Source organism: Sorex araneus, chromosome X, assembly GCF_027595985.1.
Source record: "Sorex araneus isolate mSorAra2 chromosome X, mSorAra2.pri, whole genome shotgun sequence".
Taxonomy (NCBI): Eukaryota; Metazoa; Chordata; class Mammalia; order Eulipotyphla; family Soricidae; genus Sorex; species Sorex araneus.
The window spans coordinates 199,704,460-199,723,801 of NC_073313.1; the positions used below are offsets into that span (position 1 = coordinate 199,704,460).

At 36.3% G+C, this 19,342-nt stretch overlaps 1 protein-coding gene across 4 annotated transcripts in view; it reads left to right on the forward strand.

The window, feature by feature from the left end:
• CSRNP3 (cysteine and serine rich nuclear protein 3) overlaps positions 1-19,342 on the forward strand; it is a 218,588-nt gene that overhangs the window by 116,003 nt on the left and 83,243 nt on the right. For all 4 annotated transcript variants that reach the window (XM_055119997.1, XM_055119998.1, XM_004601121.2 and 1 more), the window contains one exon: positions 14,892-15,062. In XM_055119997.1, the coding sequence (XP_054975972.1) occupies positions 14,892-15,062 (171 nt within the window). The remainder of the gene's footprint in view (positions 1-14,891; positions 15,063-19,342) is intronic.

The following is a 19,342-nucleotide window of genomic DNA, read 5'->3' on the forward strand; positions in this document are numbered from 1 at the left end:
AAATTCACTCAAAACTTTGAACAATTTTTTGCATTAGCTTTAACCATACCATTTTCATACAAATCTCAGTGGCACTGATTTAGTAAGTTTATGATCTGGATATTTAAATATATAGAGAAAAACATGTTTGTGTAAATGAAAATCAAATCAAATCTGGAAGGTAAAAGAGTAAATAGTAATGTTCAAAACATTGAGGATATACAATCAATATACTTCAAGATTTGTGTTAGATTAGATTTCAAAAAGATCTGTGAAGATTTTTGATAAATGAATTTCCTGCTTTGTGATTACTAGTCTATCTTTGTCATCACTTGAAACTAGAGACCATATTGTAAGTTTGGAAAAGATTTTAGGGCAAGCATGTTGTATTCAGTCTAGCAGTATAGAATATAGTTTAAAATTTAGAAATAACTGTTGTCATCTCAAAATTGCATGTGAAGGTTTTAAGCTTGTATATATATGTATATATATATAAACAAATATATATATATCCTTCTGAACTTCTGATGCCTGTGAAATAGTACAAAATTAGAACATAGAAGAAAAATGCTCAAAATACATATCCAAAATATAATCTAACATTACTTAAGTAGCAATTTAAACAAATAATTGGATTGTATCATTACTTTTTAATTTAAATATAATTGTATCAATTTTATGGAAAAGTGTATATACAAAAATATAAAATGTATTTAAAACATTTTATTTATATTTCACTATTAGATGCTTATCAATACTACAGTAATACTTGGTCTAGAGCTTAGAAAATAATCCATACTGAGGAAACCTGGATAGACAAGTAGTACAGCTGGTAATGTTCTTGCCTTGCACACGGCTGATCAGGGTTTTATCCCTAGCATTGCATAGCATACCCCAAGCCCCACCAGAACTGAGTGATCTCTGAACACAGAGCCAGGGTTAATAAGCCCTGAGCACTGCCAGGTAGGATCCCCAAACAGAAAAAAATCTAAATAAATCGATTTCCAAATAGTTCAAATTTATAACTTTAAAAGTCAGGTTTTTAAAAACTATTGATTGCTTTCGTAGTACTTCTTAGTATGTCTTCTTGAGCAGGTAAAAATCAACTGACGTGTTTTTCGTGGCACAAGAATCATCCCAGAGCCAGAAAGATAGACCAACAGCAGACCTGGGTCAATCCTAAGTAATGCGTATGATCACCAGAGCACCATCAGGATGACTCCAGAGCACAAAGCCAGGAGAAAGTCCTTAGCATAGCCAGGTGTGGTCCATTATTCCCCTCCCCCGCAAAAAAAGAATAAGTATTTCCACAATTACATGGAGTTACTGCAAGAGGCAAAATAGTTTCCCAACACCAAAGGGCTTCTAATTATTACATACTTTTTGTATATAGTTTTATATGCTTTTGTTGTTTTACTGCCTCTTTTCTAGTGTTGTTATTTAAATGCAGTACATAAAACTACTCCTTACCGGTGAAAATTCATAAATAGACTTATATGTATTTTCCTTTATATTAAATTACAAATTATTTAAACTTTGCTTAGTAAAGAGGAGATAAAACATTGTTCCATACTCTATAGAAAAAAGTTCTCTGTCACATATATGCATACTATAATGAGCCCAGGAACAGAGAAAGTAATTTTTGTTTTCATTTTTCTTACATTCATGATGTTTGTTTGAATAATAGATAAATAACTGCCTTTGTTACTACAATGCGGATATGACATAATAAATATTCTGGTCAACTTTGTCCATTCACAATTTTAAAGGCCTAAGAGTTACTTTAACAAATCTGGGTAGCATCTTTGTTTAAAACAATAAAACCTTGCAAATTTAGGGCAATTTATTAACTAAAGAAATAGGGATTGCATATTGTTTTCTTGAATTCTTAAGTGCTTTTATTATGTAGTTTATTGGGTGAACTCAATCCAAATTACTAAGTGTGAGTAGGTTGAATAGGATAAGTGGTTAAAAGCTTTGGTTCAAGTTTCAACCTTGGAATCACTTCCAACACATGTTCACGTGTTCTGCCACTTACATCCAGGTGGCCTTGAGCATAGCAATTAAAGTTTGTAAGACTCATCTTCCTTTGCAGAGTGAAGAATAGAGTTTTATCAAAAGATTTTTTATGAACATAAAATGATAATGGCACATAGTTGTCACCTAATAACAATATTGTGTGTGATAGTTAAACGTTTAGGTAGGGCATTTGCCTTGCACGTAGCCGACCCACCCAGGTTTGATTTCCCTCTTGGAAAGTTCGGGAAGCTACCGAAAGTATCCCGTCTGCACAGCAGAGCCTGGCAAGTTACCTGTGGCTATTCAATATGCCAAAAACAGTAACAACAAGTCTCACAATGGAGTCGTTACTGGTGCCCGCTCGAGCAAATCGATGAACAACGGGATGACGGTGCTACTTGCAACAGTGCTACTATTAATATTTTTAATCCATAGAAATTGATTCCTGACTGCTAATAAGGCAATTTTAGTTTAAGCCTAAAATTACAGAAAAATCTTGGTTTTCAGTGGGTAAGAAAGACATGTATTTTCTAAGATAAAGACCCCATGATTTGTTTTTGGGGGATGATGATTAGGTAGTAAAGTAGTAAAGAACAGCTGGTTTATTGTTTTATTTTTCTCTTTGGGGGCCATACCCAGCTATGTTCAGGGTTTACTACTATCTCTGCATTCAGTAATCACATGTGAACTTGTGGTGGAGCATGGAGGACCATATATGGTGCCAGGGATCAAACTTGGGCACCACTGTACTCTCGCTCTGGCTCACAACTCATTTCTTATACTCATATGGGGCAAGTCAAAAAGGCCATCACCATAGCTATTAAGATCTAAACAGTTTGTGGCATTATAGATAACTTAAATCTTTTCAAATGGAATCACATTCTAAACAATCTCCACTGATATGATGGTACAACATATGTCTTTCAGAGCTCAGTTGTTTCGTGTTCTTTATTTCCTTTAAAATTTTCATCATGGACCAGTGTCATAGTTCAGTGGCAGGGCATATGACTTGTATGTGTGGGACCCTGGGTTAGATGCCGACTCTGTGATAAAGAGAGGGGAAATAGATCATCTTTGTGTTTTTCTCCACCATTTATCCATTTTTATTTTGACTTTGTACAATTAAGACATAGTTTTATATTGAAACTTTTTATTCAGAGCTTCTGACTCATTCATAGGCTATGGAATTTTTAACTACAAAGGAAACCTGTCACAGATTACCTGCCAGGCAATGTTAAGTGAGATAATGCTATTATGTAGTAATGGGGTAGTGATTAAAAGTGCTAATATGTCTGAGTTATGATACAATCTGCATTTCATAGACTTCTTTCTATTTTAAACTTTCCAGGTAGCATAATGATGTTTAGGAATATTGCATTAATTGATTAGGTTACAGGATTATTTTTAATAAAATTTCCAAAATAGGTAAAGTTTTCTTCCTTAACTTTTGCTTTTGCCTCAGTTGTGCTGGGGTCTACTCCCAACTTGGTGTTTGGTGTCCACCATAAAGTGGACGTTGCTCTGAGGAACCATGTTCAGTCCACGATGCTCTGAGGAACCAGCACACCCGCCATGTGCTCTAGCCACTACTTGAGCCATCTTCTTGGCCTGTGCTCATGTTTTTTAACCTTATTTCAATTTTACTATGCTTTAAGGGTTTGCTACAATAAAAGCGTATTTCTGAAGGATACTACAGAGATTGTAGAGGGGTTATGACACTTCTCTTGCATGTGGTCATTGTTGGTTGGTTCAATCCCTGGCACAGCCCTGAGAGCCACCAGGGGAAGCGCTTAACATAGCCAGGTGTAGCTTAACTAAAAAACTAAAATATATTGGAGACCAATAAATTCTTGGTGAGGAGTATCATGATTCTACTATTGTGAAATATCTGTATATAAAGAATTTCCAACTTTAAAATTATTCTATGAGGTTGGTGTGACTATAGAACACTAAGTGACTCTTTTTTAAAAAAATTGCTGTTTAATGCAATGTCAATTGGAGGATGGTTAACTATTGTTCTGCCTTAGTATAGCTCTATGTCTTGCCTAAGGTGGTAATTCATTTTAAGGACTATCCAAGAAAATTTTTAGTACTTACTTATATTTTTGATATATCTCTGTGCTTTCATCAGTAGGGTTATGAAGGTTGGCCATATTTTGTTTTTGTTTGTTTATTTGATTTTATGTTAATCACACCCAACAGTGTTTAGGGCTTATTCCTGGTTCTGCAGTCAGAGTCATTTCTGATGGTGCTTGGGGGACCGTATGTGGTGTCAGAAATTGAACAGGGGTCAGACACATGAAAAGCAAGTGTCCTACCCACCTAACTATTGCTTCAGCTTTTTTAAAGTGAAGTTTGACCATGTTTTATTCTGATTTTCACTTTAGAGAACTTAGAGAGGAAGTGTTTTTAAACATTTTCTTAGATAATAAAAGTAGAATAGCCAGTGCAGATCAAATAATATTTACGATTGATCTACATTGGCTATTCTATTTTTATTATCTAATGAAAACTTTCTAAAAGGTTGAAGATAAACTCATTAAGTGCTAAGGTAAAAATTATACGTATTATCTTCCAGTGATACAATAATTTTAAATTCTTTAACACTGGCATGGCCTTTTCTGCCTGTTAATGTGGTAAGGCTTATTTGTTATGCAAAGAGTTAGTCTAAGTGCTATCCTTTAGTCTTAATAGCACTGTAGCACTCTAGCACTGTCGTCCTATTGTTCATCGATTTGATCAAGCGGCACCAATAACATTTCCATTGTGAGACTTGTTGTTACTGTTTTTGGGATATCGAATACGACACGGGTAGCTTGCCAGGTTCTGTTGTGGGGACGGAATACTCTCTGTAGCTTGACGGGCTCTCCAAGAGGGACCGAGGAATTGAACCTGGGTTGGCCACGTGCAAGGCAAATGCCCTACCCACTGTGCTATTGCTCCAGACCATCTTAATAGCATGCATACAAAATTAAAATTAAAAAGTTATTGGTACTTTTGTTGCTAAGAGTAGGATAACAAAGTTTTTGTCAAGAGAAAACATGGTAGGCTTTTCAAAGAATAGAGGTACCCATAATGTTAATGGAAAGAATTAACATACCAAGTGGAGATGCAGGTGACCCCAGATTGGGAATGCCCCTTCTTTGATACTTTGGTTTTTGCTTCTCTTTGGATTTGGGGCACCACAACAGACAGCGCTCTGGGTCTGTTTTTTGCCATGTGCCGGGCTTGATCCCTGGTGTTACTGGACCATATATGGTGCCAGGAAATAAATGTGGGTTTGCTGCATGCAAATAGTATCTGTCTGCCCCCTTCTTTGGTACTTTGAAATACTGTGGTCTCACAATGAATAATTTTTGGGCTGGAGAGATAGTACAGTAGGTAGGGCGCTTGCCTTGCACGTGGCCCACCTGGGTCAATTCCCAGCATCCCATCTGGTCTCCCTGAGCACCAGCAGGAGTGATTCCTGAAAACAGAGCCACGAGTTACCCCTGAACACCACCAGGTGTGGCCCCCAAACAAAATACCATGAAAAATTGCTTCAAGTTCTGCATAGCTACCAAAATTGGGGAAATGGCATTATTCCACCAGAGAAGAGGTTCTAGGACATCTATAGATGCATGTCATCCATTTGTACATATGTGCACTTTATTCTGGAGAAAACCTTCATATATTCCATCAAATTATCAAACTATGTATCCATTAGCAAGCTACAAAAATGTTGAAATCCAAAGCACCTAAATTTACTCAAATATTTAACTCAAGGTCACAGGTAATTGTGGAGCAAGGAATTCACAGGACTGGGAAATCCCACAGTCATTTCTACAAGAACAATCAAAAAATTTCATTAGACAGGAGAACTCTCAGGGTTCTTGGCTTAAACAGATACCTGGACAAGAGAGGTGTATTTGGCTGACTTGTGCTTCTTCCTTTGGCAAACCACCAACAGCATTTTTCACATCAGTGGTGCTCCATGAAAACACCTTGCAGGATTTTTATCTTACAGATGCAATGCCAAATTTTCATCCTTTTGGCAGCAAATACATTAACTTCTTGCCAAACGGCTTAAGACAGAAATGACCCTAGGACTGTGAAAGAGGACGCTCTTTTTTAAAGAAAAATTCTTAAGTATTCTGACAAGATGTGGAGTTAATACATGTTCAAGCCGTTAAATTCTGATGCTAATGTATTAAAATAATAATTGTCTTATAAAGCCTTTAATGTGTAGTCAGTGTTTGGTTAAAAAATAGTATAAGGGCAAGAAATAATAATGTTATTACTAGGTCAGAGCATCACATTACTCAAAATCTTAGAAAAAGCAGGGGATGAAAAGGATTTACTATAAATTAACGTAATTAAAAGTATAACCCTTTCCAAATACATCTGGCTAATGAAAAATATCACACACAAAAAAACACAAAAGAATATGGTGACTTCCCAGGTATGCCATACTATCTTAAGTATGACCTCCAAATAATCTTACTATTTTCAGCTAAATTTATCTAACCTAATAGTGCAGATGAACCAGACACCAGTATTTTTATATTTCTGTGCAGTCCTTCTGTCCTCATTATTTGATTTTGATGAAGCAAACAGAAGAAAATTCAAAATTATTTTCTATTGTAGAAGTAAGGGAGTGGAAATAAGGGAGATAAGACTTGTTCTGTTTTTAGTTTGGAGCCATAACTGGTAGCGCTCAGGACTTATTCCTAGCTCCACACTCAGGGATCATTCCTGATAGGGCACTGGAGTCCATATGGGGTCCAGGAACTGAACCCAGGTCAGCTGCATGGAAGGACTATTCTATGGATTCTGTTCTATTCATTGTACTATTCTATATTATTCATTGTATTATTCATTGTACTATTCATTGTACTATTGCTTCAGTTCCCAAGTAAAGGCATATTTTCACGGCAACTTAATCTTGGAGCTGCTGCTTTTCATACTGTGCCTATTGCTGTACCTCTTGCTTATTGAAACTAGTGATCTTACCTTTTCAAAATCATTGAAATAGGATTTTGTCATATTATGATGGTTTTCTGCCCTTGCTGGAAGAGTTTGATGAGGACACAAAATGAACTATTTGTGTTTTGACAAATATTTGGAAAAATCGTTTTCCATGTCACGGTCTAATATTAGTTGCTAAACAAGTTCCTCATCTATATGCCGTATACCACAAGGCAGAAGGGTCTTTGTTAAGGACATTTGCAATTGGAATTAACAGAACTGCCAAAAAACCAAAGCAGAGGATAAACCCAGGCTCCTAAGTAAGAGTATCAGAGTATCTCTAGAAGGCTGTTTTGTTCTTTTGAGTACTACTGTTAAAGTATAACCAATTAACTTCCGGTCCTCATGGCCACCTTAGAGTGTTATCATGCCGAACACCAGATGTCTTCAGTGACGCAACTCTTTCATTTAACACCTCATACAGGTGTATCTGCAGACTGCAGTCACCACAGAAACAGGAACCTCCACATCCAGGACAGCAACCTCAATGGCATGCACTGCTTTTCACTTCTCAAAACTCAGTGTTTTCTCACTCATTCTTTTCTTTTTTCTCAGTAGTATCAATTCACATTGTCTCCACAAGGCTCCAAATTTTTTTTCTCTCTCTCCTCTCTCATGTGTTGACTTGTGTTTTCTGTTGACTCTGATGTCTGATATGTTGTCTTGCATTTATACATGTTACATATCTCTCTCATATCTATTTCTGCTACCTGATTGGCTGCACTTCATGTAAGCAAGATTTCAAGTGGTTGATCAGGCTGTCTTAATTATCTGTCCCCCCTCCCATCATGACATCACCACCTGAAGCTTTCAGCATGAACAGCTTCCTTGAAATAAAAACTCAGTACTTAATATCCTTTCTTTAATCTGGCCGAGGAAGACAGCATTTCACGAAATTGGTACCATGCCCTTCTCAATTCCCACCTAAAAATGTTCTTACCATCCCAGAGTTTCTCTGAGAATCTCTGGGATGGTAAGAACATTTATTTATTTGAGTTTTTGAACCATACCAGCAATGCTAAGGGGCTGTTTCTTACTCTGTGCCTAGGAGGTCACTTCTAGCATTGCTCTGGGATGCCATTTATTTGTTTGTAAATCAGTGTAAGTCAGTTGTTGGCTTACAACAGTTGTTGGCAGCAGTCCACTAGATACAGGATTCAGCACAACTACATCGTGCTTTTCAGCCATTTACTGATATACTTAAACAAACAAAATAAATATCCATATCAAATCCATAAAGTCATATTAAGGTTCCTTTTTAAGATTTTCTATATCACTTAAGCCTAGGATTAGTCACACACTCAGCATAGCCCTCACTGAGATTCCAAGGTGACATAACACATACAGGAATTTGGTCCAGCAAAGATTCTTCAGATGCTTCTCATTGGCCCACTGTTCAGGTAGTGCATTGAAGAGTGGAGACCAACACAACGAGCACCCATGATGCTAGAATTCACTGCTTTTGGTTGCTGACACATTGGGGAGGTCTAAGAGGTTGTTTCTAGGTTGTAGGTAAAACTGTGATTTCATGTGTTGTGTGATGCTTAGCTCTGGTTACTATATAGGCTTTTGATTGGCTCCACTCTTGCAGAATTTCCAAGGATCTCATGATTGTTTGCATATAGTGATGAATATGTTTGGGTGTAGGGCAAATTCTTCTTTCAGATGCCAGATTGAAACATCATTATTACTTAGTATGAGCTCCTCTATTTTGATTCATATTAAGCCTGCTTTGCTTTCATCATCAGGCCTGACTTTATTCAGATTAACACCACCCCCTCCGCCTACCTTTCCACAGTTACTTGATAAATTTATGATTCCCTTTACAGGTTTCTTTTTTTTTATAGATTTTACTTGGCTGATAAAGCACAAACACATTCGTGTAAATTTGTTCCAATTAATATCTTTTCTTATTTCAGTGTTTTTTATTTTAAAAGTCATTCTCCTTTCTGAGGAAGAGTCAATTACTTCAGATAAAATTGTCTGATAAATTCCAGTTAAATTTAAATTTCTGATGTAAAACTAATAATAAGTAAAAGCAGGTTCCAACTGTTGCTTATATTTTATCAAAGATTGAGATTTAACTGGTATCTTTTTCTAAATTATCTAACTTATACCTTGGGAGATTGGAATTGTTTATATCCTACCTCTCTCTCTATATCTCTGTCTCTCTCTCTGTCTCTTTCTCTCTCTCCCTATCACCCTTTCTCTCTCACCCCTCTCCTTGAGGTAATATATTTATAATTTCCATATTATTGTTAAATGTGTGTAATGTTACTTCACCATACTAAAAACCAGAGTCAGTAACCTTTAGTCAGTAACCAGAAGGCATGGATAAACCCATGTTATGCATGGAGAGAACATTTGAAAGAAACCTGCAAGCTTTGAAATGCAGTTGAATTTTCTTTTCTTTTTTCTTCTTTTTTTTTTTTGGTGAAAAAGATAGTTTTTACTGAAACTTACTTAGGAAGATATGAGAGATGAGAACGAATGGAAGCACATGTTCATGAGAGAACACAAGCTTCTCCAGAGTTGAAAAAGCAAACAAAGAAACATGGAGACAAGCAAGCAAGGTACCTGCACGAGGGCATGATGAGCAAGTAGTAGTTAAACACTCTGAAGCCTGTAGGTAATATTCTCTGGAGTAGAACTTGTCACTCTGACCTGTAGTCAAATAAATCAGGAGCTGGGCATAGGGCTGGAGCAATAGCACAGCGGGTAGGGTGTTTGCCTTGCATTGGCCGACCCGGGTTTGATTCCCAGCATCCCATATGGTCCCCTGAGCACCACCAGGGGTAATTCCAGAGTGCAGAGCCAGGAGTGACCCCTGTGCATCGCCAGGTGCGACTCAAAAAATAAACAAACAAACAAACAAATAAAAAAGTTGCTCAATTCTTGGACATTAAACTTAAACTGTGAAACAGAGAGCAGTTTCTGGACTTAAACCTGTAGTCTTGGGGGGAATCTAGAAAAAAAAGCAAGGAAATTTAACTACCATTTCAGCAGCAGTCCTTATTCCTACATTTTCTCAGTATTCTGTTTTCTTTTTTTTTCAATTTCAGCTCTATTTTAAATTGCGTGAACATGTATTTTTCCAACAGATGTCTTATGCTTAAGTTAGCTAGAATTGTCTTTTGAGTGGCTTACAAGCAAAAGAAGTGTATGACATTTTGAGGTCAGTTTCCTCTCATTTTTGATTCTCTTTCTATTGAATATGCCAAATATTTTATAAATTCAGGAAAAATTATAGTAAATGAGATATAAATATAATTTTTGCTTCACAAAGTTTTTTGTCAGGTAGAGAAATGGACATAGAGAAATGTGCATTGTTAAATTAATTAAAATATGAAAATGGAAGCGTTCTGTCCACTCTTCAAATATGTTTTGAGCATAGAGTATTTACAAAGACTGTTCTAGGCTCTTGTAACATTAAGAAAGAAAGCAATGACTCGGACACAACTGTCTTTTAGTAAGGAATAAAAACAACAAATAATAAACAAATAAATAATGTAGCTTAAAGAGTGGTAAATGCTAGGGGGAAAAATTAAATGTTGATCAGAAGGACTAGTTTCTCAAAAGGTAAGTTGGAGAAACAGAAAGTTATTAAAGCTAAAGTATTGGGGACAAGGCTAGTGGCTCAAAATGAAGAGGTTAGCTAAACTAGGTTGTTAATACTTTATAAGCCATTTTGAGGATTTTGAACTTGATCCTAAGGCAATCCAAAACCACTTAAGAGTTTTAAGCTACAGACTGACAGGATCAGATTTGCATTTTAAATTTATCCTTCTGCCTCCAACCTAGAAAACACATTGAAAACAAACAGTAGGGGATGGGAGAGAATAATTAGGAGGCTGTTGTTTTAAGTGAGAAGTGGTGGTGCCCCAACTAGCATGTATTTCATTAATTGTAAATAGTAACTGTGCTAAAATGTTGCTATAGAGATTTCTGTGTTCAACGTTTTATATTTAGACTAAACTAATGCCTGTCCAGCTCTATCCACTGTTCTTGAGGTTTTGATGCCATATCAAGTCAATTTAAAATGTGGTTAACTCTTTCACTGGCTTCATATCTTCCCTATTTAGCTATGTTTCATCTTGAGAAAGGAAATATATATTTTGTGGGGATGGGAGTTTAACTCATCTTACTCTAGAGGAAGTGAGAAAGAAAGAGAAGCATATTACATCCCCCATCTCACCACATTGGATCATGGTCCCCTGTATCCCATGAGTGATTGTAGAGAAATCTGCCTTTCCTAAGAAAGCTAGTGGTCTCTGGGGACATGGAATTGAAGAAACACATAGGGCCAAGAAATTTTACAGCAGGTAAGGCACTTGCTTTGCACATGGCTGATTCCAGCTCAATCCTAACACCTCAGATCATGTCCCAATTCCCTCTAGGAGTGATCCCTGAACTCAGAGCCAGGAAGAAGACTTCAGTGAAGCCAGGTGTGGTTCAAAGAGTGTGGGCACATGGTTTTTCATTGTTCTCATGGCTGTATTTTATTATAAAACCGTACATTTTTCTTGGATTTCCATCTTGTATCACTTTGTGTCTTTGTGTCTTGGAGTCTCTCCCTCATGAATTACTTTGCATCTTGTTTGAAACAAACCATTTTAAAATTTATATCTTGTCCTACTTTATTTCAAGAACTTTACTCAAAATATCTTTTTGTCTCTTCACCCTGTTCAGATATGCATGATGATTTATGCATTTCACACTCTTAAGATGGAGAAAATGATATGCTAATCTGAACAGTAAACAATAAAGTCAACCAGAATAGAGATTTTTTTTTTCTCAGAAGACTGGACAATGTGATATTTTCATATGATTATTTCTCTGTGTCCACTGTCAATGTAAGTCATTGAAAAGACATATTCATAAAACAAAGTTATAGAACAGAACTTTAGAAGTATTTTGAATTTGAAGGAGCCCAGTGTGGTGGATATTTACTGCATCCTCATGGGTAACTTGGTCTAGTCCATTTTGACTCCCCTGCTACCCACAAGGAGTGGAATTAGGCACATATGTATAAATACGAGTGAAATTAAGCTTATATATATACAACACATTTAAAACATGCTTAGATGAATGAAATATATTGACACTAATAACAGTTAATATGAAGTACATGATATGTGATGCTATACTTAGTGTTACTAGATGACTCACCAGGAATGATTAAGAGATTTAAGGGCCAGGGAGGCAGATCCAAAGGCTGGAGCACTTGGGGCTGGAGTTATAGTACAGTGGGTAGGGTGTTTGCCTTGCACGCAGCCAACCTGGGTTCCATTCCCAGCATCCCATTTGGTCCCCTGAGCACAGCCAGCAGTAATTCCTGAGTGCAAAGCCAGGAGTAACCCCTGTGCATCGCAGGGTGTGACCCAAAGAGAAAGAAAAAAGGCTGGAGCACATAGTTTGCATGCAGGAATCATGGGTGGGGTCCTTGCCCTGCATGTGCCTAAGAGCACTGCCAGAAACAAGCATTGAGCACCAAGCCGAGGGTGGGACGGGAGAGAGAGAGAGAGAGAGAGAGAGAGAGAGAGAGAGAGAGAGAGAGATTTAAAAAGGAAAAAATAATAGGGGACTGAATTGATCGTACAGCGGGTAGGGTGTTTGCCTTGCACACTGCTGTCCTGGGTTCAATCTCTGACATCCCAAGCACAGCCAGGAGTTACTTTCTGAGTACAGAGCCAGGAGTAACCCCTAAGTATGGCTGGGTGTGACCCCCTTTCCCCTAAAATAAATAAAAATAAAAGTGATTTAAAATATAAATAAATTCTGTCACTGTCACTGTCATCGATTTGCTCAAGTGGGCACCAGTAACGTCTCCATTGTGAGGCTTGTTGTTACTGTTTTTTACATATCGAATACTCCATGTGAGTACAGTGAGCTTGCCAGGCTTTGCCGTGAGGGCGAGATAGTCTCAGTAGCTTGGCAGGCTCTCCAAGAGGGGTGGAAGAATTGAACTCGGGTCGGTCGTGTGCAAGGCAAACACTCTACCACTGTGCTATTGCTCCAGCCCATAAATAAATTAATTTTTTAAAAAAGAGAAAAAAATTGGTTTAGGGATGTTCTGGCAGTATTTGTGGAGGGAGAGGATACCAGGGTCACTCTGGGGAATGAGCAGTATGACAGTGTGTCCTGATCATCATATCCAGCTCCGGAGCAATGCTGGTCTACCTGGGCCACCCCAGCTGGGCCCAGGGAGACATGGGAACCAGATGTTGAATTTGGAGTATGTGTTCTTTCTGGGGCTAGTGTGTGGATACACCCACACAAAGAAAAGTACCAGGAGGGAACTACTGCAGTAGAGCCAAGAGATTAGAGTTAGAAATTAGATCTTTAATTTGATTTTATCGCAGAATCAGCTGGATGGTTTTATGTAGCACTGGGTCCAAGAAGCCTTCTCTCAGAGGGTTTTATTAGTTCTTCTCTTCTTTTTTTTTTTTGATGTCCTAGATGAAATCCAGGGTTTCACACATCCAATGCATATGCATTGCTACTAAGCTACATAAATGATACCCAAGAAGTTTCCCATAGATCTCTGGAGTGGAACCTGAGAATTTGCATGTTTAACAATTTCCCTTCCAATGATATTAATGATACAGATACAAAGACCCACTTCAAAAAATAATTAGATCTTGTTGAACTGGTTTAGCTAGAGAAACAGACATTACTTTGTGACCTGCACAGACAAGGGATTTTAGATTTCTGAGAACATGCCTAGATCATGTAATCAAGTAGGTATCACGATAGTTTTAGAGTTCTTGCTTCCTCCTGACCAAGGAGACTAATGACTAAATGGGGAGCAAAGTAAAGAGTAATTTCCAGCACTCAAAAGAAAGTTCAAGCTGACATAAGTGAGACGGACAGTGAAATGCGTTGGGATTGACCTAACACTCCTAGCCAAGTTAACCTCTTATAGCAATATAAGACTATCTATATCTATATCTAATTCTATATATCTATATAACCTAAAATATAATGAAAGGATGAAAGGGCAATTAAAATTATTTTAGCACACACACACATACACACACACACATACACACACACACACACACACACACACACACACACACACACACACACATATATATATAGCTCATCTCCTAAAATAACCTTACACTGCAAGGGAAATTTATATCCTCTAGCTGACTGTGCATATGTCACGTTAAGTGGGACTGGTGCAGAAAGGGCAGTGAAGGAGAGTCTTTCATCACAGAGATGGTGTTTAGGCTAAGCCATACCCCTCAATGCTCCACTCAATTAGAATAATATCCCAGGTAAATAATAGCCCTTGGAAGTTCTGATACTTTGGTGATGGCTTTAGCAACCAGGTGTCATTGGTACACATTTCCCTTATTTCACTATTGACATGGAAACCACCTAAATATTAGAAGCGATTTCCTCTGCTTTGTTATGCTCTGCTAAGGAGTTGGGGTTTTGTTTTTGTTGTTTTGCATTGCATTTTAAATTTGAGTATGGAGATTTTGCTTACTGATCTGTGTTTCTTCTAGGTAAATGTTACAGAAGGAAGTCATTATTTGGGATGAAGGGGGATACTGACATTTATTTTTGTTACCAAATTTGCCAGACAGATTCTTTCAATTTGCCAACAACAACAATAAAAATGTATTGCATTAAAAGGAACTAGATTTTGAAAAAATGGACACATTTTAGTAACCAGTCAAATGCTAATATTCAGTTTAATTTTTGTTAAACTTAAAAAAATAAAGGAGAAACAAAACACCAATGCTTCAAGGGAAAGCTCAGCTCATGCATAAAAACTCACACATACACACATAAAAATGACTCAGGAGACCTTGGCTACACATTCAGCGGTCAAATATTTCAATGCTTCATTGCTTCCTTTCCTGTTACAGGTACATGTGACAGTGCTGCAGCTATGAGTGGAATTTTAAAGAGGAAGTTTGAAGAAGTTGACGGCTCTTCACCCTGCTCCTCTGTGCGGGAATCAGATGATGAAGTCTCCAGCAGTGAAAGTGCTGACAGTGGGGACAGTGTCAATCCATCCACTTCTAATCATTTTCCCCGTGAGTACAAAAACCATACCTGAAGCTGCGTGTCTGGATCGGTAGTGAAAATATTGTATCATGTTGGTCATTTCCTTGAACCTCTTTGCTCCTCATGTCTTGTTTTGACGATTGATTTAAAACCAAAAGATAAGTAAAAATGAATTGTGATGGAGGCAGTTGAGGGGATTCTGTTCTTTAGATTGCTTTTAGCAGTAGATTTTGTTTCATCTTGTTTGCTGATGCAGTGTGATAGGGTTGGGGGGGATGATATTTTGTTATTGCTTTTCTAGTGATGCTCCTTGTAAGTAGATGGGTCGGTGGGTGATGATAAGATGACAGAGGGGACAACAAAGATTATTTCTAAGCCAAACAGAATTGATCCTCATATAACTGAAATGATATTTGGGAGGGAGGTAGAAATGATGATATACTTGGAGTGGAAGCTCTTGGTTGTGGAGAGAAAAGTTAGCTGATCAGGTGGTAAGCGTGCACGTGTGTGCTGTTACTATTTCCTGTTTTTTTCTTTTATACTCTGACCCTAAGTAAAATTTTTAATGCCCAAAGCCATTAAATCCAAGGATATATGTTATTTCTTTTTACTCCTTTTTCTACCAAACTGTAACTAACATCAGCCTCTGATGTCAGAAAAGCTATTTGTGAGGTTGAAGGACCAATGGTAAAAGTTCTTAAGGTGGTTAATACAGTCCACAAGGACACTGAAGTAATTGCGAAGTGTTCTTAAGTTTCTGTTTCCAACAACAATATTTTAATATATCATGATATCATGATAGATACCTAACCTTGGACTTTCCATTTTTCAGTTAAATGGCTGATTTTGAAATGTGGCAATCCAGAAAACAACAAAAACAACACAATTTTAAGAGACAGTAAGAAACTCAATAAAATGGCTAAACATAAAACAAATAAACCAAAAACTAGTAAAACCACTCTTTAATTAAGAAAAATGAATACAAAACATAATACAAGAGAAATTACAGTTATAGCAGAATAAAATAAAAAACATTTGTGAACAGGTTATTATCTGACATAGGAGATCTATAAAAAATAGTTATATGTAGCATGATACTGTAAAATGAACTTCTACCTAAATTAAAAAAAATGTTTACCCATTTGATCTTTTAAAAAAATATTAAAAGAAGGTTTTGCATTTCACTTGGTATTCATATTCACCCCAGGGAGCCATATATACTGCTGGACATTGAACAGAGCTGGCCACATGTAAGGCATATATCTACTCTCCTGTGCTATCTCTCCAACCCCTTAATTAACATTTATATCTTAAAATATATGCCAAAGGACATTCCAGATAGATTAAGTAAATATTAGGTTTCTTTTTTAAATCAAATGATGGGTGATGTCGCATATTTGTCAGATATTTAAAATTGTTATCCTAGCTTTAAAGTAAAAGAATAAAATTATATTTAAAACAATTTTTGAAGTAAAAATATTAAACAGCTGCTAAACAAAAACGCCCTCAGTAAAGCAATCTATTAAGGCATAAAACCAGTTAATATGGTATAGTATTATTTTCTAAATAAAGCATCAAATGCATGTAAATATTTTAGGTAAATACAAAGATATATACCCCCAATGATAATTCATAAACAAGAATTTTAATTAACAAATTTTTCAAAACAGGCAATGATGGTTAAAAAAAAATGCAGATTAAAAAAAAAAACGAAACGGGATTTCAAGGATATGCTATCATAGAACTGTCCTGTTCATGAAATTAGTGCTCCTGGCATGCATGAATACCAGAGTTCAGACCCTAGCATTGCTAAACAAAACAGAAATCACAAAAGCACATTCATTTCCTATACCTCTCCACCCCCTAGCCCTAGCCCTTGGTACACACACACAAAAAAAAAAACATAAAACGGACAAAAAAAATGATACTATTATCTAAGTGCTGCTAAAAGTCATAGTACAAATCATAGGTACATACTTTGCTAGTAATGGCAATTAAATTTTGAAAGCACTTTGGAAATATGAGTCATAAAAATATTCATATCCAGATGTTTGTACTTGAGGGTATTTACTGGGAAAGATAAGCATCAGAAACAAATGGAAAACTGCATAAATATGAAAATTTTTGTGGCTAAACCATTAACCAAAATATAGACCACAGAAACAAAGGAGGAGAACACTGGAAGTTAACATGTTTAAGAGCGGGGAAGTAATTCATTGGATTGTGGCAATTTTCACAATTAGTGTATTTTTGTTGGTGAAGAAGCTTTATGGCGATTTGTAAAATCCTTCTGAGATAATATTAAGTAAAGCAGAACACAAATATATTACCAGAGAAAAATGTGCATAGGAGCAAAAAATAGTAAGTTACTCTAAACAGTAAAAACCATTTCATTTGTTAGCTGTGAGAATGATGCATGAGTTTCCATATTTATTTTTATTTCTGTGAAATTACATGTGGACCCTACAAAAAGAAAGATTAAATTGTAACCAAAAATGTAAGTATAATTCAGACTGTTTTTACGTGCAGACAACAGATTGAAATGGCATGATCATATGAATCATCAAACACCCATAGGAGTTACATCCAATAGAAATTTGTTTTCACATTGAAGAAAATGGGACTATTTTATAAAGATCAAAAAATTATTGAATGCCTATTTATCACTTAATATCAGTGGTATCTAGCAGTGGCTAACCTACTCAATTATTTATTTTTTTAAAGATAATTAAATGAGAGATTTGTCTACCTTTTGTGGACTATCAAATTTATAGTCAAATTTATCAAATTTATAGCATTTATAGCATTTGGAAACCAAATTTACTGTTACATTTTCATTTGAGCAGGGGGTCAGGGGCAATGGTTGATATTCTGGAGTGCTCCTGGGACTATGTGCTGCCAGAAATTAAATACACGGTTCTGCATGCAAAATATTAGCTCCAGCTTCTTGAGCATTTTCCTGACCCCAATTAATTTTTTTGATATGGTTATTTAAGTAACACTGCTCATAAATCCATTGTTTAGGTTTTAAATATCTTGGGTACTGAATAAATTCTGAGAACTAACATATTGTATATTTCAAATGCAGGAAATTAATAGGATGGTTTGATATAAGTCAGCAGATATGTTAGTAAAAAATACTATGCACTTCCAGCTTTCTGTAAACATGTTCAATTTGTAGCACATTGCATTTTGATAAGAAAAGCTTCAAAATTTAGTCAGTGAAAGGTTTTGCCCTCTTCCTTGGACTTCTGCTTTAGGCGAAACAACTTAGTATCCTGCAATCAACCAAGGTCATATCTTGTACTTTGCTTGACACAGAAGCAGCTGGATTCTGCATTGCTGTGAAATGCTTTGTTTCATCAAATCCCTGTGGTTGTATAGCCAATCAGCCTGTACTTGAGCACTGTCAAACGGAGAGCTACGGAGAAACTAGAGAGGAATAATTTCTTTCTGTCCTTTCAAGGTTCTTGGCACTTCACATGAGTAATGAGAAGCTATGTGATGAAGTGTCCTCCCAAAAGGGACACATTATTTTTCCTGTAATAGAGTGTTTCTAAAATAAATGTACAGTATGGAGAGAGTAAAAATACCAAGAGGCATAAGGATAGATATTCTAAATTGTACATGAAAACAACTGTTACATAGAAATAACATAGGGGTTTACATTATTGAATTAAACTTGAAGTCCAAAAATTGTTATATGATAAGGAGACATGATTTTATTGCCTCTGTTAAGGTAAAAAAAAACTAATTTCCAGAGACTTTATTAAGAATTTACCAAAATCTGATATTCTAGTCTATGTTTCCCCTTCCTCCTTCCCCTCTTCTGTATTCCTTTCTTTTTGCTCTCTGAACACAGGATAAATATTATACTATGTGCTCCCAAGTCAGTCTTTCCGTCTTTCCTTGGTGTCGTTTCCCTTGCACTAAGTGCACATTTCATAATGGCATTAGAGTAAAAAAAAAAAAAAAGAAGAATCTGATATGAGACATTTCACTGGAATCAAACCAAAAGATTCCTTTACTCTTTATCAAGTTGTTTAAATGCATCAAAGATATAAATTCAATTTTGACTCACCTATATTTGGGCATTTGGGTTGTTCCTGTATCTTGGCAATTGTACTAGGCACTGCAATGAACGTAAGTGTGACATGCATCGTTGTCCTGTTGTCTTTCATTTATTCCTTTAGCACCACCATTCTTGTTAACTGCAGATGCTATTATCTCAATGAGAATATTTGGTACACACCCTTTGAAATTAACATTTTAAAGTTTCTTAATGATATAGCAGGGTTCAAAATAGCAC